The following is a 24778-nucleotide window of genomic DNA, read 5'->3' on the forward strand; positions in this document are numbered from 1 at the left end:
CAGCTGGGTTTGGGGCCTCTCCTTATTACAAAATATTTCGGAATCAAGAGGGGACAGGGTTTGTTGCTTTCCTGGGCTCCTCCTACCTCCCTCGATCTAGCCCGGTGGGACTCTTCGATGCTGCACTGAGCCTCTTGCCACTAGGTCACTCTGTCCACAGCTTGGCCAGTTCCTGCCAGCCCGTGGAGAGAGTGAACAAGTGTTTGCACAGACATAGGTGTGTGACCAGAGTTTGGGCACGTGTAAGGACGGCACCTGCAGAGCCTGCGGTTCCTACAGTGCCCCCAGGAGGCCACGCAGAGGCACAGCCAGGAAGTGCCGCCCAAGTGACCAGAGTGACGGCACCTGCAGCCCTCTGATTGGCCAAGCACCCTATTTAACCCCAGGGCCTGCCCAGGAAATTGGTGGACAAGTACACAGACTTTGGCCTGCTGCAACGCCAGACTTTGCCTTGTCTCCTGACTGCCTGCCTCTGACCTTGTCTTTTGTTTATGGGGCCTAGCCTTGTGATTCCTCCAACTCCTGCCCGGCGACTCCTGTTCCTGGTAGGCAGACCTCAGCCCAGGTGTGATTGCTAGGCCAGACCACCTACACCCCCAGCCCTTTACAGCATGTGCCTTTGTGCGGACTCAGCGCATTTGTGTAGGGATGTGTGTGTGTTTGTGCAGTGTGTGTGACGAGTTGTTCATAGGGCTTCCAAACACAGTCGATACAAGCTGCAGCAGTTCAAAGCTTTCCCCCTTCCTAGGGGTTGGTTTTATTCACATAAGGAGCTTGCATTGAAGCTGCCCTAGCCCTACTCTCTCTCCAGGCTGGGCTGCTTCCAGGATTCCTCGTTGAGCTTAGCTCTGCCCACGCCGGAGGTCCTCTCTCCCCACAAATCTTGTATTCAGGTGGGTTCAGGGAGGTAGAAGAACCAATGTCTGTTGCCAGGCAAACATTGCCAGCCTGCTACGGTACAGTGTGTGCACACGCAGGTGCCCGTGCCTTTGCACAGACTGGAATGGAGCTGAAGTTACTCCATTCCCCACACTTAATATCTGTGCCATAAAGGAAAGCCCAAGAGCCAAGGGTCAGGGCAGGTCAAGCACTAAAGCAAACACAGCCTTGGCTGGTTGCGCAGCTGGTTAAGGTCAAGCAGTGGCTGGGACAGTGACACAAAGCATTCCTGCAGGCGGAAGCTCTCCCTAGGGTATTTCAGTGCAGCCTGGGTTCTCCGTGTGTGCAGGTGTCCTGGAGACGGAAGGCTGAGAGACTGAGCGGGAACAGAGCAGCGTCCATAGCGTCCTGCAGTGCAGCTCTCCCCTTACCATTGCCAGAACTGCTGTGCGGTGGGTGCTGACCTTCCAGGGGATGGTGGGCTTTTCCCAAAGGGCTGGATCTCGGCCCTCGCTTGCAGAGGGTGGGAATTGGACTGGCCTGGTTTGCTTGGTGCTGGAGATGGGTGAGTGACCGACACCCCTGACTCCTGGGGCGTTCAGGGCTCTGTCAGCCAGTATCCTGCATGTCCAATATCCCTTGCCGCTCCCCTTCTCCCATCTGTTGGGGTCCTTGGGGCCGTTCCTCTGCCTCTGTGCTCTGTGCCCGGGTGAGCCCTCCAGCTCTCAGGGCTGCGATTGCTCTCCCGACACCAGTGACTCCAAATGTGCCTCTGCCCCTTGCCACTGGGTGCGTGGCCTCTCCCGCTGCTGCCAGCTGCCAGCTCGAGCCGCACACACGAGGGCTGGACCCTTAGCTTTTCCCTCCCGCGCCCTAGGCTGAATCCTCCCCTCTTCACCATCCCCACTGCAAACTCCTGCTTCCTCTCTGCTGCTGTGCTCTGCTCTGCCCTTCCTGCGCCTCCTCCCCCAGTGCACAGCCAGCTGCCTGGGCCCCCTCCCCGCCCGGTCCTTCGCTTCTGCTTTTTTCTCCTGGCTCGTCTGCACCCGGCACATGCTTCCCAACCCCCTGCACCTTCCCATTCCTCCTCGAGAGCCAGGCAGGTGCCCTGCGGGACGGGACTGGAGTAAGCAGAGGTGCTGAGTCCCTGGGCTCTCGGAGCAGGAGAGTAGCTGGGGGCGTGGGGGGTTGGCCTGTGACTGGAGGAAGTGACTCTGTGAACGAGACAGCGTCAGGGCCGGTGCTGAGCAGGAAGCGGCTGCTGCAGCAGGGAGAAAGAGAAACAAGTGCGGGGAGGCAGCACCTGGGGCACAGGCAGGCGGCAGCTGTCTGCGGGGGGCTCTGTTCTGTCTCCGGAGGGGCTGCGCTGCGGCCTGCGCCATGGTAAGAGGCAGATGCCCCATGTGACGGTGGACGTGCTCTTGGCGTGTGGGGTGTCCGTCAGTGGGGGGGTGCACGTGGCTGAGTGGGTGGTGGGGTCCACAGACACCTGCCTGCTCTCTGCCCTGGACCCAGGCAGTGGGGTTCGCCCCGGTCGGAAGGTGAGGGACCCCTGGCCACAGCAGGCCTGGAGAACCTCTCAGGCCTCGTTGACAGGGTGATTTGTGAGTTCGTGGTGGGGGAATTGCAGGGTCTGTGAAAGGGGAGGAGTCAGAGAGCTCTTGAGAGCAGCCCTCGATCCTCACCCCCTTTTAGTCCTGGGTTCAGCCCCTCTCTGCTGCAGCCCCTTGAACCCCCCCCCGGCAGCCCCCCTCCAGGTATCCAGCCTGTGGAGCAGAGGCAAAGCCAAGCCTTATGCTGGCAGGCTGTGTGCTGCTTCCCTGTCCTGTGCAATGCACACTGGGACCCGTAGTTTCCGTGCGTCACGATGCTGGTGTCTGCTGTCTGCACCCGAGTGATGCTGCCAGAGCCTGGCCTGACACTTGCCTTCTCACTCTGTTTGAAGACTGAGCGATCAGCGCATGGCCAGGCGATGCCAGGAGCCATGGAGGGGGGTCTGTATGGCACCGGGACAAGGCTGCCTCGGAGGGAGATGAGGGGCTAAGCAGCCTGCCTGCTTTGCTCTGTTTTGGAGGGGCAGAAGGGGCTGGGCTCAGAGCAGGCCAAGTGCAGGGCTTTGGAACTGGTCCTCCAGGCGCCGCTCCGGGGCCTGTGTGCTGGGCCCTGCCAGCAAGCTGGGCTTGCTTCCTACCTCAGCCTTGCCCACCCGGTCTGGGCCCAGGACAGGTTGTGCGGCAGGCGCTGAGTGGGAGGGCTGAGGTGTCGTCAGGCCAGGGTGCTGCAGGTGCCCGAGGTTAGAATTGATCTTGCCACTGAGTGAATTCTCCCCGTGCCTGCTCCCGCAATGCTGCTCCCCCCAGGTTTGGCTGGGCTCCAGGTAGGCCCGCCTCGGTCCCTGGGGAGAGACCCAGGCCCTGGGCTCCTGCGGGTGCTCCTGGTTTCTTGTTCCCCCTCCGACACTGGCTGAGCTGGGCCCCGGGGCTCGGGCCGGTCCTGGCTGCCACTGGCGGGAGGGGCTGTGCGGAGGCAGATGGAGCCGAATGCTGGGTTTGGAGCACAGGAAGCTGAGCTAAGTGTTCAGTGCCTCATGCTTCCTAATGGAGCATGTAATGTGCTGGATGAGATCACGGCGATGGCCTGGCGCCCTGCCGGAGTGGGGCCTCCTGGGGAGGGGGCCTGGAGGCGACTTCCTGCAGCAGCTGAGCAAATGGCTGCCTCGGAGTTGGTGCCCGTTTACCTGGCACGCTGCCGGGGGCTGGGTGCATGCGTGAGACGGGGCCAGCTGGGGCTTGGTGTGGGGCAGTTGGGGAGTGTGCAGGAGGACGTGGACGCAGCAGGGAGCAGTGTAACTCGGGAGGGAACGGGGAGGGGGCTACTTTCCCCTCTTGAGTGCAGATCCCAGTGCCCGGCGCTGTGAATGTCTGAGCAGGGATGTTCTGGCTAGTCTCCTGGCTGTGCGGCCTCCAGCACCAGAGCAGCTGAGCGCTTCCTGGTTTAATAATAACCCAGACTCCCTCCCCAGCCCACCTGCAGCAGCCACTGCCCCCAGCAAGGTGAGGAGAGCTACTGAGGGGAAGCGAAGTTGAAGAGCCGAGTTCTGGGTCCGCCTGGGCTCTTGTGGGAGTGAGTTCCATAGGCCAGGCCCAGCTCCCGGGATCATTGCTTTGCTCTGGAGGAACGGAGATTCTGGGCATGGAAGGAGCCAGGGCCAGTCCCTGGGGCTTTGAATACCAGGACAAAGACCTTGGCCTGGACCAAGTGGGGGCTGATGGAGTGAGCAGGCACTGGGTGATGTGTCCGTGGCTGTGTGTGTTGCTAAGCAGAATGGCTGCTGATTTTGTCCCAGCCGGAGCTTTTGGAGGGTCTGGCTTTGTTGAACTGCAGCTGTCGGTCTTTGAGGCGAAGAACGGGTGGATCTCCGTGGCCAGGTCTGTCACGGGGCCCCCCAGGGTAGCCCCGGGGCAAGAGACTGGGGGCCCAATGCAACCCGAGTGGAGTGGGGTGGGGTGGGGTGAGAGGCCCCAGCTACCTCCCCCCCTCCCCCCAGCGCTGCCCCATCGGGTTTGTTGCCAGTTGTATCTGTGCCTGGTGCCCCAATATCCTGTGGGGCTGGGGCCTGGCCCTGATCCTGCCGCTGTGTAAGATCCTACTGTTGTGGAGAGAAGCAACGCAGCGCTCCCCACCCCCTGAGCACAGGCCCCCACCCCCATCCCCACACAGCCCCCTGCAGCCTGCACTGCCTCAGCGTGCTTCCCTGCCGGGGTTTGCAGAGCACGCTTACGCACACTTTCACTCTCCCCCGCCACGGAAACCACTGAGCCAGGCTGGGCCTTTCATTCTTACTCCTTGCCCTTCCCCCTCCGTCCACCACTCTCCTCGCAGCATCTCTGCTGGGCAGGGTCCTCGCGGACCGCCTGGCACATGGCCCCGGGTGAGGGTCCCTGTCCCCGCAGGGCTGGGAGGAAGGCAGAACGGGACATGAGCCTGCTGCACTGCTCCTTGCTCCCTCTGCAGGGCTCCTGGCCCCTGAGCCCTGGGGCAGGAGGCAGAGGGGGCAGGCAAGGCTGGGCTGGGAGCGCTCGGCTGGCTGGCTCTCACTGCAGCCGGGGTCCCGGCCTGCCCTTCTCCCACAGCCGAGCCCTGCTGTCTGTGTCCTGCGCGGCTCAGCTGGGGGGGTTGGCCTGGACGCGTATCTGACTCCCCCTTGCCGTTCACCCCGCGCTGTGCTGGCCTGTTAGGGGGCTGGACCTCAGCGCTGAGTTTGCGCTGGCCAGAACCGCTCGCTCCCCCGGGTTGCCCGGAGTAGAGGGGGCAGAACTGGGTTTTTGAAATGCTTGATGCAAACTGTTGTCAGATGGTCCCTGCGCTTCCTAGCCCGGGGTGGCCCCGCCCTGAGAGAGCCACCTGAGCCTGCTGTCCGGGCAGGCCCTGGCGGCAGGTCGACCCCCGGCACCTGAGAGGGAATAGGCTGGCGGCGGGTGCATGCAGGGCAGACGGCAGGGCGGGCCAGGCCCCCCTACCACCAGGTCGGCAGCGAGCAGGACGGATGCTTTGGCCCTGGCTGCGCCGGCTGGCAAACAGCAGTCCATGCAGCTGGCGGGGCTGGGCAGAGCGAGGGGGCGGCTGGCTTTCCTAGTGTAGCGGGCTCTCCCCCGCCCTGCCACCACGGTGCGGGTGCCGGCCCCGGCTCTCTCTCTCCTCCCCGTGCGGGGCGCACCCTGCGTGGCTGTCTCACGCACACGCCTGTTACGCTTTCCCCAGTGGAGGCGGCTGGGCAGAGATGCCAGCGCAGGCCTGCCCCTATCACTACTAACGCGCTATGAATAATGCAGGGCCCAGCTGTGTCCCTGGGCCTGCCTCTCGCCTAGGGTTTACATGAATAATGACAATGCTACAAGAAGGGAAGGGCCTCCCTCCCCCGCCCCACTGCGTGCCCTGCAGCAGAGGTGCCGCAGCTGTGCCACGCTCGCCATGTCCTGGCCACTCCCCGGCTGGCTCCCGGCGGAGTGGGGAGGGGTGTTTTGACATGGGGAGGAGGCAGTGGGGGGCATGTGTCTCAGTGCCCAGAGCAGCCCTGCCCCCCATGTGGCTGTCTCCGCAGGCAGGGGCTCTGGGTGCAGATGGTCCCACTGCAGTCAGCCTGGCCCCGGGTGGTCTGTTTGCAGGGCCCCCTGCTCCCACTCTGCAGGGACAGGCCGGTGTGACGGAGCCAGGGAGCCTGCTGTGAGAGCGGAGCGGCAGACTTGCCAGGACCGTTAGCAGATGCGGAGAGTCGTGTGCAGCAGGCTGCTCAGCTTTGCCTGGGCTCCAGTGCGGGAGCTGGTCTGGGGCGATCCCCTCTGCCCTGCACTGCTGGAGGGATGTGAGCGAGATGAGCTCAAGGCTGTCCCGTGCTGCACTCCAAATCCTGGCTCTGGAGCCAGCCCCCTGGTTCAGGGCCAGGCTGAAACCGCGGGGAGCCTGAAGCACTGGCCTGCCCTTGGCACAGCGCCGTTATGTTTGTGGGGTGCTCGTTACAGGGGAGACACAGCCGAGGAAGCCAAGATTCTGGGCCTGAGTGGCAGTGAGGCTGGCTCTCTCGTTTGCCGTGCTGGAGAGTGGAAGGGTCAGGAATTTCGTCTGGCTGTCAAGTTTCAGTGGCAGCTGGACGCCCCCGGGAAGATGTTCGAGGGACAGGCTGAACTCGGAGGGAGGGAGGGAGACAGGTCTGGAGTGCACTGGTGAATTTGTGAGTCATCTGTGCAAAGATGGGTGTTAAAGCCAAAACCATGCTCGTGGTTGGGATCACGCTGGGTATGTCTGTGAGCCCGCAGAAGAGAGCTGGCCAGCTCAGGTCATCAGGCTCGGGCGAGCAGGATTTGCTTTGTGCTCTCAGAGCTTTGCAGTGCGGCTCGGGCTGGAGGGCAGGCTCTGAAGACCTATTTTCAGAGCCAAGTCTTCTGGCCCGGGCTGGGAGGCTTTCTTCTGCGGGCTGCATAGACCTACCCTCAGAGACAGGGCAGAGGGAGAAGAGGAGGGGACAAGAATGAATCAAGCAATCCATTTGCAGACACCTAGCAGATAATACGGTCATAAGTAACAGCATGGATTTGTCAAGAACAAACCATGTCAAACCAACCCTGCTAGCTTTCTTTGCCCGGCTAACTCGCCTTGTGGATGGAGGGAAGCGGTAGATGTGGTGTGTCTTGGCTTTAGTAGGGGTTTGATACTGTCGCGCATGACCTGCTTGTAAACAAACTAGGGAAGTGCAGCCTAGATGGAGCTACTATAAGATGGGTGCAGAACTGGTTGGAAAACCATTCCCAGAGAGTAGTTAGCGGGTCACAGCCACGCTGGAAGGGCAGATCGAGTGGGGTCCTGCAGGGATCAGTTCTGGGTCTGGTTCTGTTCAATATCTTCATCAGTGATTTAGATAATGGCATAGAGAGAACACTTACAAAGTCTGTGGACGATACCAAGCTGGGAGAGGTTGCAAGTGCTTTGGGGGATAGAATTAAAATTCAAAATGATCTGGACAAACTGAAGAAATGGTCTGAAGTAAATAGGATGAAATTCAACATAAGAACATAAGAAAGGCCACATTGGGTCAGACCAGTGGAACCATAGCTGGACCACATTGGGTCCATCTAGCCCAGTATCCCATCTTCCAACACTGGGCAGCGCCAGGTGCTTCAGAGGGAATGAACAGAACAGATAATCATCAAGTGATCCAACCCCCGTCACCCATTCCCAGCTTCTGGCAAACAAAGGCTAGAGACACTTCAGAGCATGGTTTTGCATCCTTGCTCATCCTGGCTCATAGCCATTGATGGACCCATCCTCCACAAACTTATCTAATTCTTTTTTGAACCCCGTTATAGTCTAGGCCTTCCCAACATCCTCTGGCAAGAAGTTCCACTGGAAAAATAAGGACAAATGCAAAGTGCACCACTGGGGAAGGAACGATCAGTTGCACACATACAAACTGGGCAATGGCTGCCGAGGAAGGAGTGCTGCGGAGAGGGATCTGGGGGTCCCAGTGGACCACAAGCTAAATCCGCGTCAGCAGTGTCACGCTGCTGCAAAAACAGCAAACATCCTTCTGGGGTGTGTCAGCAGGAGTGTTGTAAGCAAGACACGAGAAGGCATTCTTCCACTCTACTGCACGCTGATTAGGGCTCAGCTGGAGTCTTGTGTCCTGTTCTGGGCACCACGTTACAGGGAAGATGTGGACAAACTGGAAAAAGTCCAGAGAAGAGCATAAAAATGATTAAAAGGTCTAGAAAACATGAGTTAGGAGGGACGATTGGTAAGGGGTTTGGTTAGCCTGGAGAAGAGCAGACTGGGAGGGACATGGTAACGGTTTCCAAGTACATAAAAGGTTGTTACAAGGAGGAGGGAGAAAAATTGTTCCCCTGAACCTTTGAGGTTAGGACAAGAAGCAATGGGCTTAAATTGCAGCAAGGGCGGTTTAGGTTGGACATTAGGAAAAACTTTGAAGCTGTCAGGGTAGTTATGCACTGGAATAAATTGCGTAGGGAGTTATGGAGTCTCTGTCATTGGAGGATTTTAAGAGCAGGTTAGACAAACACCTGTCAGGGATAGTCTAGATAATGCTTGGTCCTGCCATAAGTGCAGGGGACTGGACTAGATGACCTCGCGAGGTCCCTTCCAGCCCTGTGATTCTATAAGGATGGAGCCCATAAAGGATGCCCCCACCTGGGGAGAGGGGGATTAGAGCAAGAACAGCCACCGAAGGAGCGAGCTGAGAGCTAGAGGACAGCTTATGAAAGCCCAGGAATTGCAGGGTACCTACAAGCAAGTGCGGTCGGCCGTGTTGAAGGCAGCCAGCCAGTGGACTGGAGGGGATGGAGACATTGGGCTCAGAAGAGATCATTACAGGTCTTTGGGGGCATGTCAGTGGAGGGCAGGGGAGAAGCCAGATTGGAATGAGGCTAGGATGGAGTTAGAGGAGAGGACCTGAAGCCAGCAGCTGTAGAGGTCATGCTCAGTGAATCTGGAGGGTGACAGGTGAATGGAGCGGGGCCAAGGATGGTTTTTACAATGGGAAAAACCAAGTCAAGGGTCTTTTGTAATGGGAGTAAAATAACAGAGCAAACTCATTAAATGTCTCCAGGGAGATGGAGTCGTGTGTGTGTGTGCGTGCGTGCGTGCGCGCACGTACGTACATAGGTACAAGGCAGCTGAGAAAGGGCTGGACTTGCTTCTCCAGACAGCACGATGAGCGGCCAGGGCCCAAGTGCTTGATGGCTGTGGATTTCAGGGAAGCCCTAGCTGACAAAATCTTACCTGCCAAATGAAATAAACTCGCTGGAACATGGGGATTTTCGAGGAGGGTGCAGGGGGTGTGACTGGGTGGATGGGGTGGATTTGATCTTATGGTGGGTCTCAGGAGGGATGTCTGGCAGAGAAATGGGCCTGGCTGGGGGCCGTCTCCTGGGGAAGGGCTGGGAGCCCTGGTGACTGGGATGTTTCCACCTGGATGGAGCCGTAAAGAGCAGACTTTATGGGCAGCGCTGGCCCAGTCTCGGGGGGACGGACTGAATGGGGCCTGAGGGGCCTTTCCCTGCTCTGACCCCTCTGATCCCGTCAGCCGTTTGACCAGCTCTCCTCCCTCCCAGCATTTAAGGGACGTGGGGCTGCGTCCCCAGGTCCAGCTGCACCCTGGATGGCCTGGCTTTTACAGGACAATCGGGCAGGAAGGAATCTTCCCTACAGCTCTGCAGTCTAAAGGGTTACAGTGAGCTGTGTGGGCGTGCAACACGCGCATCCCTGCTGGGGTGTCTGTCTGTGCTGCGCACAGCTGGGTGAGCGTATGGAGGTGCTGGTGTATTTCCAGGCCTGGCTGCCCGTCCCGGATGGTCAGTAATGGTGGGGTGTGGTGTCCCAGGTGAGTGTGCACAGTGTCTGTCCCCATTGGCTAATAATTGCGGGGCGTGGTGCCTGGGATGGGGTGGGAGGGAGTGAACAAAGTTGATGAGCCCCAGAAGTGTTTGCTGTCCTGGCTTTTATGGGGTTTGGTTCCAGATTCTCCCCAAGTGGAGCCTGACCTTGCTGCTGCCTGCATTCTTGCACGTGGCGAGGTAGGGGAGAGGAACGGGGCCTGCAGCTCATGGTGCTGGCTGGGGAAGTGTGTGCCCAGTACCAAAGGGGACAAGGCAAGCATCCCGCACAAATGGGGCTGCCGTTCCCTCCGCCTCCTCGGTGTCACTAGAGGCTCTTGCCTGTGCCCCTGTTCCCAGCTTCAGGCTGGGGTGATTCCTGGATCCCAAAGCCAGCAGGGACCAATGGGCTCATGGAATCCTAGAGTCATAGCAGATGAGGATTGGCAGGGACCCCAGGAGATATCTAGCCCCACCCCTGCTCAAAGCAGGACCAACCCCGACCCAATCGTCCCAGCCAGGGCTTTGTCAAGCTGGGCCTTAAAAACCTCCAAGGACGGAGATTCCTCCACCTCCCCAGGTAACCCATTCCAGTGCTTCACCACCCGCCTAGGGGAAAAGCTTTTCCTAATGTCCAACCTAGACCTCCCCCCCTGCAACTTGAGACCGTTGCTCCTAGTCCTGTCATCTGCCACCACTGAGAACAGCCTAGCCCCATCCTCCCTGGAACCCCCTTTCAGGTAGTTAAAGGCTGCTATCAAATCCCCCCTCATTCCTCTCTTCTGCAGACTAAACAAGCCCAGTTCCCTCAGCCTCTCCTCATAAGTCCTGTGCTCCAGCCCCCTCATCATTTTTGTTGCCCTCCGCTGGACTCTCTCCAACTTCTCCACATCCTTGTTGTAGTGGGGGGCCCAAACCTGGACACAATACTCCAAATACGGTGTCACCAATGCCAAATAGAGGGGAACAATCACTTCCCACGATCTGCTTGCAATGCTCCTACTAATGCAGCCCAATATGCTATTAGCCTTCTTGGCAACCAGGGCACACTGCTGACTCATATCCAGCTTCTTATCCACTATAACCTCCAGATCCTTTTCTGCAGAACTGCTGCCTAGCCTGTCGGTCCCCAGTCTGTAACAGTGCATGGGATTCTTCCGTCCTAAGTGGAGGACTCTGCACTTGTCCTTGTTGATCCTCATTAGATTTCTTTTGGCCCAATCTTCCAGTTTGTCTAGATCACTCTGTATCCTATCCCTACCTTCCAGGGTATCTACCACTCCCCCCAGCTTAGTGTCATCTGCAAACTTGCTGAGGGTGCAATCCACCCCATTCTCCAGATCATTAATGAAGATGTTGAACAAAACCGGCCCCAGCACCGACCCCTGGGGCACTCCGTTTGTTACTGGCTGCCAACTAGACATGGAGCCATTGATCACTGCCTGTAGAGCCTGGTGGTCTAGCCAGTTCTCTATCCATCTTATAGTCCATTCATCCAACCCATACTTCTTTAACTTGCTGGCAAAAATACTGTGGGAGACTGCATCAAACACTGCCAAAGTCAGGATATATCATGTCCACCGCTTTCCCCACATCCACAGAGCCAGTCATCTCGTCATAGAAAGCAATCAGGTTGGTCAGACATGACTGCCCTTGGTGAATCCATGCCGACTGTTCCTGATCACCTTCCTCTCTCTCTAGTCTGACCCCCTGGGTGACACAGGCCAGAGAGCTTCTCTAGAGCCATTACCAGAGCAGAGCTTCTAGAAAAACAGCCAGTGTCGATGGAAACATGGTCAGTGATGGAGACTCTACTGTGGCCCTTGGTAAATTGGTCCAGTGGATAACTACTTTCACCATCCAAAATGTATTCCTTATTTCCAGTCTGTATGTGTCTAGCTTCAGCTTCCAGCCACTGGATCATGTTAGACCTGTCTCTGCTCGGTTGAAGAGCCCATTATCAAACATTTGTTCCCCACGTAGATACTGATAGAGTATAATCAAGTCATCCTGTAATCTTCTCTTTGTGAGGCTAAGTAGATAGAGCACTTTGAGTCTGTCGTTATAAAGCAGGTTTGCGAACTCTTTAATCTTTCTCTTGGCTCTTCTCTGACCCCTCTCTAATTTATCAACATCCTTGAATTGTGTGCATCAGAACTGGTCACACTGTACCAGCAACGGTCGCAACCAATTCAAATATAGAGGTAAAATAACCTCACTACCCCCACTTGAGATTCCCCTCTACCCCCACTTGAGATTCCCCTCTATGCATCCAGAGATCATTAAGGAATCCATTTTAAGGCACTTGGAAGAGAGGAAGGTGATCAGGAACAGTCAACACGGATTCACCAAGGGAAAGTCATGCCTGACCAACCTGATTGCTTTCTATGATGAGGTGACTGGTTCTGTGGATGTGGGGAAGGCGGTGGATGTGATATACCTTGACTTTAGCAAAGCTTTTGATACGGTTTCTCACAGTAGTCTTATCAGCAAGTTAAAGAAGTATGGGTTGGATGAATGGACTATAAAATGGATAGTGAACTGGCTAGAGCATAGGACTCAACGAGTAGTGATCAATGGCTCCATGTCTAGCTGGCAACCGGTCACAAGCGGAGTTCCCCAGGGGTCGGTCCTGGGGCCGGTTTTGTTCAACATCTTTATTAATGATCTGGAGGATGGGGTAGATTGCACCCTCAGCAAGTTTGCAGACGACACTAAGCTGGGGGGAGTGGTAGATACCCTGGAGGGTAGGGATAGGATACAGAGTGACCTAAACAAACTGGAGGATTGGGCCAAAAGAAATCTAATGAGGTTCAACAAAGAAAAGTGCAGAGTCCTCCACTTAGGAAGAAAGAATCCCATGCACAGCTATAGACTGGGGACCGACGAGCTGGGCAGCAGCTCTGCAGAAAAGGACCTGGGGGTAACAGTGGATAAAAAGCTGGATATGAGTCAGCAGTGTGCCCTGGTTGTCAAGAAGGCTAATGGCATATTGGGCTGCATTAGGAGGGGCATTGCTAGCAGGTCACGGGAAGTGATTATTCCCCTCTATTCGGCATTGGTGAGGCCGCATTTAGAATATTGTGTCCAGTTTTGGGCCCCCCAATACAAAAAGGATGTGGACAAGTTGGAGAGAGTCCAGCGGAGGGCAACAAAAATGATTAGAGGGCTGGAGCACAGGACTTATGAGGAGAGGCTGAGGGAACTGGGCTTGTTTAGTCTGCAAAAGAGAAGAGTGAGGGGGATTTGATAGCGGCCTTTAACTACCTGAAAGGGGGTTCTAGGGAGGATGGGGCTAGGCTGTTCTCGGTGGTGGCAGATGACAGAACAAGGAGCAACGGTCTCAAGTTGCAGGGGGAGGTCTAGGTTGGACATTAGGAAAAAGTTTTTTACTAGGAGGGTGCTGAAGCACTGGAATGGGTTACCTAGGGAGGTGGTGGAATCTCCATCCTTAGAGGTTTTTAAGCTGCGGCTTGACAAAGCCCTGGTTGGGATGATATAGCAGAGGTTAGTCCTGCTTTGAGCAGGGGGTTGGACTAGATGACCTCCTGAGGTCCCTTCCAACTCTAATATTCTATGATTCTATGATCACGTTAGCCCTTTTGGCCATAGCCTATGATTGACGTTAGGGTAACAGGCCTGTAATCTCCTGAGGCTTCCCATTTACCCTTTTCAAGATTGGTTAGGGGATAGGCTTTTGTCCAGTCTTCCGTAACTTCCCAGGACTTACTGAAAATTAACATTAACGGGTCAGTGAGCTCCTCGGCCAGCTCTTTTAAACTCTTGTGTGAAAGTTATCTTGTCCTGCTGATTTAAAAATGTCTTTGTTTAACATCCTCCAGAGATGCTAGTGGAATGGAAAGAGTGTTATCCTCACCCTACCATGAGACTATATCGTCTGCTTTTTCCCCAGATACAGAACAGAAATATTTATTGAACACTTCTGCCTCTTCTGCATTATCATTGCTAGTTCTATCATTTCCATCTAGTACTGGACCAATACCGTTGTTGTGATTCTTTCTATTCCTAATATATTTTTAAAATTCCTTGTTTTCCTTATCTCTGCTGGCCATAAATTTCTCCTTGTGTCCCTTTGCTTCCCTTATATGTTTTCTGCTTTTCCTAACTTCTGATTTATGTTTATTACTATCAACTTCCCCCTTCTCTATTTCTTATATGCTGTCATTTGTATTTTTTAATGGCTGCCTTCACTTCCCTTCTAAACCAGGTTGGTTTTTTAACCAATGCGGCCTTCTTCCTCCGTTGTGAGATTGTGCCCGTTGGGGCATTTGGTCTGAAAAAGATTCCCAATTATTCATATTTTTCAGGTTAAATTCTTCCTCCTGGCTGATTTGGCTCATTGTTTTCAGCTTTGTGAAATGAGCCTGGTTAAAGCACCAAGTATGTATATCACTGATCTGGACTTTATTCTGCTTGCACATTATAAATATGATCAATGCAGCTAGGCTACCATTAACTTTTGGTCCCGTGATCAGTTCCCGTTGTTAGGACCAAGTCTCAGACAGAATCCCCCACCTTGGCGGCAGCACTTTGAGTTCGGAGATTGCCATCTATAATGTTCAGAAATTCCCAGGGGGGTTTGGGTCCTGGCAGCATGAGACCTCCTGCATGTGTTGCTGAGACTGGCCTCCCCCAGGGTCACACAGCTTTCTTCCCTACACATTATAGGCAGGTGCGTAGGGAGCAGGTCGTCCCGTTCCCTGGCGTGATGTGCTGGTCTGTAGCAGACAGCAGCTGATGGCCCATCTTGTGCGTTAGCTGTTAGAAACCCGTCTACAGGCATTCAAGGTCATCAGTGACTTAGGAAGAGGCAATGCCATTTTGTGTGTGTCGTGTCCCTCCCCTTTGCTGCCTTGTTCCTTTCTAAGCCTGGCAGCCTGCATGGGGAGGGGTGCGCTGCGGCTGGCAGGCAGGGGAGTCCTGGCTGCCCGGCTGTTTCTCTGCGGCCTGCGTTTCCCAGTGGGGAATGCTGGAGCATCATTTCTGGGTCTCCCCTCCAACCCAGTGAGCTCCAGAGGGGCTGCTGCCACTGCTGATGGGAAGGGAATTCCTGAGGACTGTGATGCCCCCAGGGATGCCTGCACTGCCCCGGAAAACCCCGGAGAGAGCAGAGCGGGAACAGAGCTCCCGGGATGAGTGCAGCACAAGCTCGTGCAGAGACTAGGAACTGGAAGCTCCTAACTCCTGAGCTGTTCCTGGCGGTGCCCTCCAGTGGGGTGTGGGAAGAGATACGGACGTCAGATCTCTAAGCCCCCTCACCTGGACACCCGAGACCCAGCTCCGTGCCCAGGGCCGACGTGCCAGCTCTGGTGTCTGGGATGGGGGAGGGACAAGGGCAGGGCTTTGGGGCCGTGTCAGGCGAGGGCACATGGGACCTGGCTCCAGGGCCATGTTGGGGGCCAGAGTGAGGAGCCCTGAGGGCAGAGGAGACACTGGCAGAGCCCTGTGAGGGCGAAGCACCCATTGCCTACAGGTGGCTCCAGGCCTGCACAGTCCTGAGCAGAGCCCGAGCTGGCCTCTGAGTCTCTCCCTTTCTGTCTCTGCAGGTGGAAAGTAGCGAAGCATCCAAAGACACTGCCTCAGTCCCAAAGTGCCACCCCCCCTGCCAGGAGGCTGGCTCCACCGAGCAGGTGCCCAATGGAGACATGGAGACAGATGGCGCCGCGTGGAAAGGCTCGGAGGACAGCGACGGGACGCAGAAGGACGGGCAGCATGGTGAGGACGAGACAGACAGCCTCCCAGACAGTGAGATGGGCCAGGCCCTGGAGAACGGCCGCTGTACCCCGAAGGACAGCCCGGAGCCCCCGGCCGATGCGGGTGAGCTGGCCCTTTCTGACCCCCAGAAGAAGAGAGGCAAGAGGAAACTCTTGGCGGAAGCTGGGGAAAGTAAGACCTCGCATTTAGGGCTCCCCTCTCTGGTGCTGCAGTGCAGGGAATGCGACCTCTGCCCTGCCCATGGTCCGGCCGACTCCCGCCTGTGCCACCCTCTAACTGACCTGCCCCGATCCTCATACCTGGGGGGGCTGACTCGGAGAGCTGCCGTTGCAGAGCTGGGCTGGGAGCAGGCTTGAGAGGTACGGCCGGGGCAGAGCAGCTTCCTGAGCGTAGGGCTCCAGTGCGTGCGGGAAAGCTTGTCAGATGGAGACTTGCCTATCCCGAGGGCAGAGCAAATGCTGTACTTCCTTGTGAGGGAGCGGAGCCGCCTCGTTCCCGCCGAGTGCTGAGCCCTGGGAACGCGGAGTGGGCTAATGGACGACACGAGGTGGTAGCCCTCAGGGAGCCCCAGCAATTCCCCCCTGGCCTGCCCAGCCATAGCTGCAACCCCTGGAGGAGCCACGCGTGTGCCTTGCTTCCCACTGAGTGCTGGACCCCGGGCTGTGTGCGGCCCACTCCTGCACTGCTCCTAACCAGGTGGGCCCAGCAGTGGGCAGCGAACCTTTAGCCAGCCCGGCCGGGGCCGTGAGCCTGGGTGCAGAGGTGCCACACGTGTGTCCTTGAGGTGTGATCACGCATGTGTGTGCGGATGTGCGTGTCTGTACAGGAGGGCTCAGGGTGCATGTGCGTGTCGAGGTGTGTCTGTGTTGGTGTGCCCCTGTGTGTCTCTCTCTGCACAGGTACACCTGGGTGTGCATGGAGAAGTGATTGTCTGTAGTGCGCCCGGGTACGTGTGTGTCTCTGTGTGTCGGTGTCGTGTAGGTGTGTGTGCCTGTGTGTAGGTGTGCCCACGTATGTGTGCACGTCTGTCTGCATAGGAATTGTGTGTGCATGCGTGTGTCTCTGCCCGGGTGAGCCCGTGTGTACGTGCAGTGTGTGTTGGCACAGTCTGAGTGCGCCAGGCCAGTGCTGTGCTCCTGTGAGAGTCGTGTGCGCACACCCTGCATCCGCCTCAGCATGCGTGCACCTGCACACAACGTACAGAGGCCTTGCGCGCCGGGAGCTGTCGGTGCCCTGCCCAGAGCCCCGTCCTGGCCAGGTGCTGGGCCTGTGCTGTACCCACCAGCCTGAAAGCCCGTGTCACTGCGGCCGTGGCTCTGCCTGCTGTGTGGACACTGGAGTCAGTCGCCCGTCGGCATGGAGCGCGGGGCCCCTCTGCAGTACGGGCAGAGAGTGCGGTGCCGCGACACACCGCACTGCAGAGCGGGTGGGCGGGCACCAGTGCCAGGCTGCCAGCGCTGGGCTCAGCCTCGGAGCCCGCCGTGGCCTGGGGGGCTCTGCATTGCTGGGCTCTGGGAGCAGAACCCGCAGCGGGTCCCGGGGTGGCGGCGGCCTGGCGTAAAGGCCTGGCGTAAAGGCAGGGTGCTGCTAGTGCCAATAGCTCTTGTGCAGCCTCCAGCGCTTGTGCTGCTCTCGGCCCTGTCAGTCATTGCTCAGCCGCTCACTCCCCTGTGCCCCGCCCTGGGATCCCCATCCTATCTGGCAGCCCACAAGGGATGGAGGAGAGGCAGGCAGCTGGGCTCTGAGAAAGGCTCCCAGGGCGCTACACAGAGAGAGAGAGAGACAGGCTCAGGTGCTTTGCTGGGCCCAGCATCCGGGGGCACAGAAAAGCCAGCTGAAGCGTGCAGACAGTTCTACGCTAGCCGCGACCCGGTGTCCTTGTGTAGCCTGGGAGGTTCTCTGAGGACGCTGTGTGGCCCCTGGGGCCATCTGCTAGCAGAAAATAGCCACAGCCCAGCAGCATGGCCCTTCCTGCCCCTGACCTGCCTCCCGCAATGGAGGAGCTGTCTCTGCCAGCCCTATGCCAGCTGGGAGCTCCCCGTGCCAGAGGAAATGCCCACTTGGGACAGTCTTGCTGCTTTCTGCCCCCTTTGCCCAGCCCCAGCAGTGCAGAGAGGCTGGATTGCAATAGAGAATCTGGCCCTCCCCTGGAGACAGACAGACAGACAGACACGCGCACGTCAGGCACACACGCGTGCAGTGCAGTTCAGGGATAGGCTCAGAAATTGCTGCCAGAGTGTGATGGAGGCAGAACCCAGGCTGCCCAGGCCGGGGCTGGGCTTTGACCTGTTGTAGGCGTTCCGTTATTGCTGGCTGTTCCGGACCCGTCGACCGGGGACTGCGCCGCAGAGGGCAGCCGACCCCACCTTCCAGGACCCAGTTTCCCTCCTTGCTGTCTAGCAGAGTGTCTGGTCGTCCCTGCTCACAGGCGGGAATCTCTTTCTCCGCTGCCCTGGGTTTGGTGCTCTGGAGGGAAGCGTCTCCCTGGGCCTGCGCCGTCTGTCACTTACAGTGTGTCAGCCAGTGTCACTCCATGCAAGTCACGGCGACCCTGGGGCGAAGCTGGTGCAGACGAGGGCGTGAGCCTTGTGGTGGGTGGGCGGCAGTCCCCTCCTCGGGGCTGGGCAGTTCAGTCTGTGTTAGTTTCCACCTCTAGATTGTGGTCCCTGACTGTGTTTGATGGGAGCTGGCCTGCGCCTCCCGCTGCGGTGAGGTGTGTAGGGGCCCTGCCGCTGATTGCTGCTTTAAACACTATCTCGCCGCCGCGGGTGTCCGAGCCCGGCCTGGCCAACTGGGCACCTTTCATGTTGGATGGAGCGCATGGGGCCGGCTTTCCTCAGGCCAAATGGGCCCTGTTCTGCTGCGCTGCCCTCCTGTGCATGGGGCGTCTGTTTCGGGCAGAAGAGATGGGGTCTTTTGAGGTGTTGTTCCACTGCTGCGACGGGCTGGTGAAGTGAGGCGCCAGACGTGGGTGCCGGGCCGTGGAGTGGGTGGGCTTGTGCTGTAGGGGCTGGATCTAGCTTGTGGCTCCTCTGGGGCGGAGGCCCCCCCGGAGCTTTTCCTTGCAATGCTCTGCTAGCCTGTCAGCAGCTCTCCTGAGGCCCAGCTCGTAGAGCCATAGCAGACGAGGCGTGGGAGGGACCCCAGGAGGTCACGTTGTCCGACCCGCTCTCTGCCCACTGGCATGTCTTGTCCAAGAGATGGGTCGTGCTGGGCTCCCCCCTGGAAGAGCGCCCGGCTCCTCTCCTGGGCCCCGCTTGTTGGGCAGGGATGGCAAGACTGCCTGAGGTTGCCCTGCGGCCTGGTGGAACCCAAGAAGGGCTCTAGTCAAAGAGATCCGGTGCCCGGCGTTGGCAGAGCTGCGCTGAGCTGCACGCCCAGTATGGGAGCGGCTGCCTGTTGGGATTGCTGCATTTGTGCTAGTTCTCGCTAATCACTATCCTCATTATTCATGCTCCCCGCAGAGCTGCAGCAGGAAATGCCCTTGTAGCTTGCAGTGTGTTAATTACCATCACGGGCCCTGCCTCCCGGGATTCACGGGTCCTCAGGCCAGGAGGGACTGTTGGGATCATGGGGCTGACCTCCTGCCTAGCACTGGCCGAGAACAGCCCCCCAGTAATCCCTAGAGCGGATGTTAGAGGAACAGCCCGTCTGGATTTAAAAGTGCCAGTGCTGGAGAATCCCCCTGTCCCTGGGGATATTGTCCCAGTGGTTAAGGAGTGCTGGAGAAGGGTGCCCAAGTCCCCTTGTTCCCCTGTGCAGGGCGTGGTGGGGCAGAGGTGCCTGGCCTATAGTTAGGGCCCCCAGCTCTGCTTTCAGTGGGGTCTCTGCTCCCGGAGTGCTGCATGCTCCAGGCTGCTCTCAGCTGAGAGGCAGTGGGGGTGGGAGGGTTTGTAGCGTTCAGGACGTGCCCTACGCAGAGCTCAGCGGGTGCTGATGGGGGCACGGGGCACTGGAAGCCCTTGTCAGACTGCTGCCCGAGTGCTGGCAAAGTCCTGGCCCAGGAGAGGCTGCTGTATCCAGCCTGTGGCTGGGCCAGGGGCTCCCTGTTGCTGGCACTCACAGCCAGAGATCCTGGAAATCTGTCTGCCGTGGGAAAATTGTAACGGTGTCAGTAAAACCCTGTGTTCGACTGCTACCTGTCTGTATTGCAGCCAGGGAGCTACAGGTCAGCGTTCCATTTCACCACAGGAAAACGGGGGGTTTTAGGCGTGTTTTGGTTTTTTATCACAGCAATCTAGGATCCCAGCTCAGGGCTCTCCTGGGCCTGTAATGCAGCAGGTGTAGCTTCCAGGAGATCCCACTCAGCCACAGGAGGACTCGGTGGTCTGGGGGGCAGAGTGGTGGGACCCCCAGCAGGAATGCAGAACCCAGGATCCCCAGGAGTCAGCCCCACTGCTCGGCAGGGGCAGGGTAGCTGGAATTGCTGTTTCATCACCAGCAGCCAGGCCTTCGACTCGGACCAAGGGACGCTTCGGGATCTAGAAGTGAACTTAGCCCTAGCAGGCCAGAGCCCATGGGCTGCTGCGACCTGGCACGGTGCCCCCGAACTGCAGCTGGATAGCCCTGGGGCTGCAGCAGGAGAAAGCGGCAGGCGGGCGGGGGCCCTGGTGTTGGGCACTGCACAGGTGCGTGGTTGGGGCAGGGAGATGGCGCCAACACACGAGCAAAGGGGTCGGCCCGCACGCGGTGCTCTAATCATCCTGGAGATGGAAGCGGGGAGAGCAGCCCTTGGGCTGGAGCATTGCTCAGATCTCTCTGTCCCGGGGTGTGGCTTCCCCTCGGTGCTCTCAGCTGGAGCTGGTGCTGGCTGTTGTGGGGATGGACGCCTGGGGTGCTAGCGATTTCCATAGCCCCTCTTCCCCATCAGCTCCTCCAGCTTTCCCTCTGGAGGCGGGGAGGGGTCCGGCCGAGCCTTGCATGAAGCCGGGATGTTGAGGGCACACAGCCCCATTGCAACCTCAGGAGCCCTGAAGGTCTGAGCCGTTGTGCTCGGTGGGGAAAGTGGGGTAATAGGCATGGCCTGGCTGCCCCTTGACCAGCTGGCCCAGCCCGAGCCTATCTGCCTTGTACTGCTCCCTTGGCGGCAGCAGGGGGAGGCGCCCGCAGGGGGTCATGGCTGGTAAGGGGATGCCTTGTGCCCATTCCTAGCCCATGTCCCTGGGCACTCCGCCCGCTCCCCTTCCCTCCTGGTGTGTGAACAGCATGTTTCTGTGTCACACCTGGTGCTGGGGGGCCTGGTCCTGATTCGAGCCCCAGCACGATGGGAATGAGAATAGCGATCACAGCAATGCTGCCCAGCCACTCAGGAAAGGAAGGCACAATCCTGCCTCCTGTGGCACCTGCAGGGAGCGTCTTTAAAGAGGCAAATGGCCCCAGCCCGGCTGGAATGTGGCTTCTCTCGGGGAGGAAGTGTTGTGGGCCCTTTACCAGCCCCGTTGAAGGCCAGCACCTCCAGCCAGACAGGGCCCTTACTGCCATCCTGGGGTCAGCATTGACCCGCAGGGAAGAGTGGTTTTTCCTGGACTCCCATCCGCGTCCTGCCTGAGCTACGCCGGACCCCCCGGTTGGCCGGGCCTCTGCTGTGCTGGACACATCTGTGCCAGCCCCATTACCCAGGAGGGAGAGGTTGCCCTGTTGCCTGGCTTGCTGCAGAGCGCAGCCCTCGGAAATCTGTTCTGCCCCAGCATTTCCGAGCAGAGCGGCCTGGTTACCCAGAGAGGGGCAGCAGGACTAGTGTCTGTCTGCAGGCCGGCCTCGCTCACGCCCGCCCGGACCAGGCAGTGCAGCACCTCTGAAACCTCTCCAGGGCTGGGCCCTCTGCATCAGTGCCTGCTGCCCAGCCCCGTGTGACTCGGGGTTTGTCTGCAACTCCAGACCCCAGCTGCGGATCCTAAAGGGACGTTTCCCGCCCCTGGCTGGTTCTCGGCTTCCTAGTGCGGCTGTGGTAGGCCTGCCTGCGGGGAGCGTGCAGCGACACGCAGTCTGGTGGCTGACGCTGGCCCGAGTGGAAGGGGGTAGCAGGGACAGTAGCAGCAAAGACTGAGCCTGCAGCTTGAACCGATGTGTGCTGGGGCCACTCCACGGGGCGTGGCATCACCCCCGCTCCAGTCTGGACACAGCGAGCCCCTTCCCGGTCACTTCCTGGGTGTGGTGCCTGTGCATACGCTGTGGAGGCTCACCATGGCCTGTGGGCAGCGGGCCCAGGGTGGGTTTGCGGGGGCTGTCCCACGCTGCTTGGCTCTATCCGTTTGCAGCTCAGTGGAAGTGGAGGAGTGCTGGGGGTGCTGGTGCTAGGGAAGGCGGAGGCCCAGGGAGGCTGGTGTGCAGCCGGGGAGCAGAAAGGAACCGGCTCGGACTCCTTCAGCCCCCACCTCCCCTCCCTGGGAGCCCCAGAGAAAGGAGAACTCCCTGCTCCCTTAGATGGCTAGAGTTCAAAGCCAGCGGGGCCACTAATGCCGTGTAATCTGACCCCCCGTGGGGTTCAGCCAGTGACATTTCACCCAGTGACCCTGTGCTGAGCCACTCACTCGGGGCTGGCTAATAACGCCCGTCCCTGAAAAGCAGCTAGGCTTGATTTGGAGGCATCAAGCGAGGGAGAATCCACTGCTGCCGTGAGCAGTTAATCCCCCTCACTGGTAAAAACATGTCTTCTTCCTCACGGGAATGTGTCAGGCTGCAGCTTCCAGCCGCGGGTCTTGTTCAGCCTCTCTGCACTAGATCAGAGAGCGTTCCTCCCCGGGAAAGTGCAGACAGCCCTGGATAAAGTGAAGTGAGCTCTTTAAGACCTGGTCTGTACTTAAGATTTAGATGAACTGAGTTACATTGCTCGGTGTGAAACAGTCACGCCCCCGAGACCCAGCCCCAGGGGCAGACGTGACTAGGTCAATGGAAGAATCTTCTGTCAGCCCAGCCCCCGCCTCTTGGGGGGCGGATTACCTGTGGTGGCTGAATAGCCCTTTCTGTCGCTGTCGGAAGTGTCACGGCTGTGCCGCAGAGCTCAGCGTGGAGTGTCTGGCCATGGCCTGCTAAGTCACTGATCATTTCCGTGACCAGAGTCACCAAGAACTCTTCAAACTTTACTCCCCTTCTCCTCCGAGGCCAGGCGCGGAACCATGGGAATCGCAATACGGGCTCAGCCCCCGGGTCCGTCCGGTCTCCTGTCCTATCTCAACAGTAGCCGGCACCAGGTGGTTCAGAGGACGAGCAGATAGGTTACCTAGGAGGTGGTGGAATCTCCATCCTTACAGGTTTTTAAGCTGAGGCTTGACAAAGCCCTGGTTGGGATGATATAGCTGAGGTTAGTCCTGCTTTGAGCAGGGGGTTGGACTAGATGACCTCCTGAGGTCCCTTCCAACTCTAATATTCTATGATTCTATGATTCTATGATTCTATGATCTGCCCCCCACATTAGGTAGCATTCTGGGCTCTAATAGCACGAGACTGGCTTAAGCCCTGAAGCATGATGTTTAGTCTCCCTTCGCGAGTGTTTGCTGGCATTAGGCTGGACACCTGCACAGCCTTGTTATCCGTAGCAATGCCCCGTCCTTCTTTGAATCTTCCGAAGTTCTTGGCCTCAGTGTCTTCCTGAAGCTGTGAGTTCCCCAAGCTAAGGACACCTTGTGGGACAAAGTCCTTCTTTTGGTCAATTTTGAATTGCCCCCCTTTTAATTGCCTTTAATGTACCCTCACTTTGTGGTAGGCGGCAGGGAAAAGAGAAGCTCTCGCTCTCCCTTCTCTGCATACATACATTCTGTCATAGCGCAAAACACCACAGTCACATCACAACGAATAGTAAACACAACACACAATCTTTCTCCACATTTCACAGTTTTCTCACAGCCTTGAGAAATGCACCATCCTTCATCCTGTCCAGTCAGCCACGTCATTAGATCACACTCCCGACAGGCACCTACCACCCCAGCACCTAGCACAGATCCCTGCCAAATTTGCTTTGGCAATCTCCTTCCTCTGATCCGACCCACATGTCCTGCAAATTCAAGTCGTCTTCTGATCATCGTGACACTATCAGTTATTGCTCTGGTTATGCTGTGAATTCGGGCCATCACCTCTTGGTTAGCTGTGTGTAAGATGGAGCTAACGCACAGCAATTGCCTGTAGCATTTCAGTTTGAAGGCAGAAAGCCTCTTACTGTCCTATTTCCTTAACCTCCGAGTCTCATGTGCATATAGCAAGATGCTGCAGACAAGAGATTGGAGCTGTTTCATTTTTACACTTCAAGGTAATATCTTTGCTTCTCCAAACGTCGCTAGAGCAGCCGTTGGGAGTCCAATCTGTCGGCTCTCTCAGGGAGGTTTACTGTCCTCTGTAACCATACTACCCAGGTATTTGAAGTGCTCAATACACTCCAGAGCCTCCTCGGATTAGGGTAGGAATAGCTTCAACACTCAGCCCTTGTCTACACTAGCACTTCTGCTGGCAAAACTTTTGTCGTTCGGGAATCTGGAAAAAACACCCCCTTGAGCGACATAAGTTTTGCCAGCATACGCGCTAGTGTGGACGCTTTCCCACCGACACAGCTCCCGCCGCTTGTCTAGGTGGTTTTATTATGCAGGCGGGAGAGCTCTCTCCCGTCAACACAACGCAGCTACACACGCACTCTTAGAGTGAGACAGCTGTACCAACACAGGAAGTTTTACGTGTAGACTAGCCCTCAGATGTCGCGCCTGTCTGTCTTCCATGGGATATCTTTAGACCTAGTTTCTCTGCTGTCTTTCTAGCAGTGTTTGCACCTCTTCTTGCGATGATCCAGTCGGCAGCATCAGCCAAGCACAGGTCCCCCATGGGTCCACCCTCCCGTTGTTTCTGTCAGTGGCTCCTCTCTTTTACGATTTCTTGAGAAAACACTGGGAGCGGCTCAGTGGGAGCAGGCAGCTCTGACTGGTGCCTAGCCGCAAGTCACTGACTTGGCTCATGCCCCACAAGCCCCAAGCCATCAGCTTTGCTACATTTTCACCAGCTCTGGCCAGCCACTGAGCTGCCCAGAGAGGTTTGTGCCATACGCTGTCAAACACTCAGCAAAAGCCACCCGACAGGGCCCACCTTCCCATTGCTCTCCAGCACTTTCACACAGGGTGAATGTTTGCTCCACTTTTGGGTCTAAACCTGACTTGTTCTTCAGCCAGAAAGTTCTCTGCCTTGGCTGCAATGCTCTTCAGGATGGCGCACAGCAGTGTGTTGCTAGGGTGTGTCGATGGTGAGACTGTGTGATAATCTCCACTAGCAGCCGGGTCCCCCTTTTTATGAACAGGAACCGTCAA

At 57.6% G+C, this 24778-nt stretch overlaps 1 protein-coding gene across 2 annotated transcripts in view; it reads left to right on the forward strand.

The window, feature by feature from the left end:
* Window positions 1–24778, forward strand: part of DNMT3A (DNA methyltransferase 3 alpha) — a 182787-nt gene that overhangs the window by 67169 nt on the left and 90840 nt on the right. For both annotated transcript variants that reach the window (XM_067550482.1, XM_067550484.1), the window contains exon 4: window positions 15329–15668. In XM_067550482.1, coding sequence (XP_067406583.1) covers window positions 15329–15668 — 340 coding nt within the window. The remainder of the gene's footprint in view (window positions 1–15328; window positions 15669–24778) is intronic.

The sequence above is a fragment of the Emydura macquarii genome, unplaced genomic scaffold (genome assembly GCF_026122565.2).
Source record: "Emydura macquarii macquarii isolate MOO-44397 ecotype Brisbane River unplaced genomic scaffold, CSIRO-AGI_Emac_v2 contig_1300, whole genome shotgun sequence".
Classification (NCBI taxonomy): domain Eukaryota; kingdom Metazoa; phylum Chordata; order Testudines; family Chelidae; genus Emydura; species Emydura macquarii.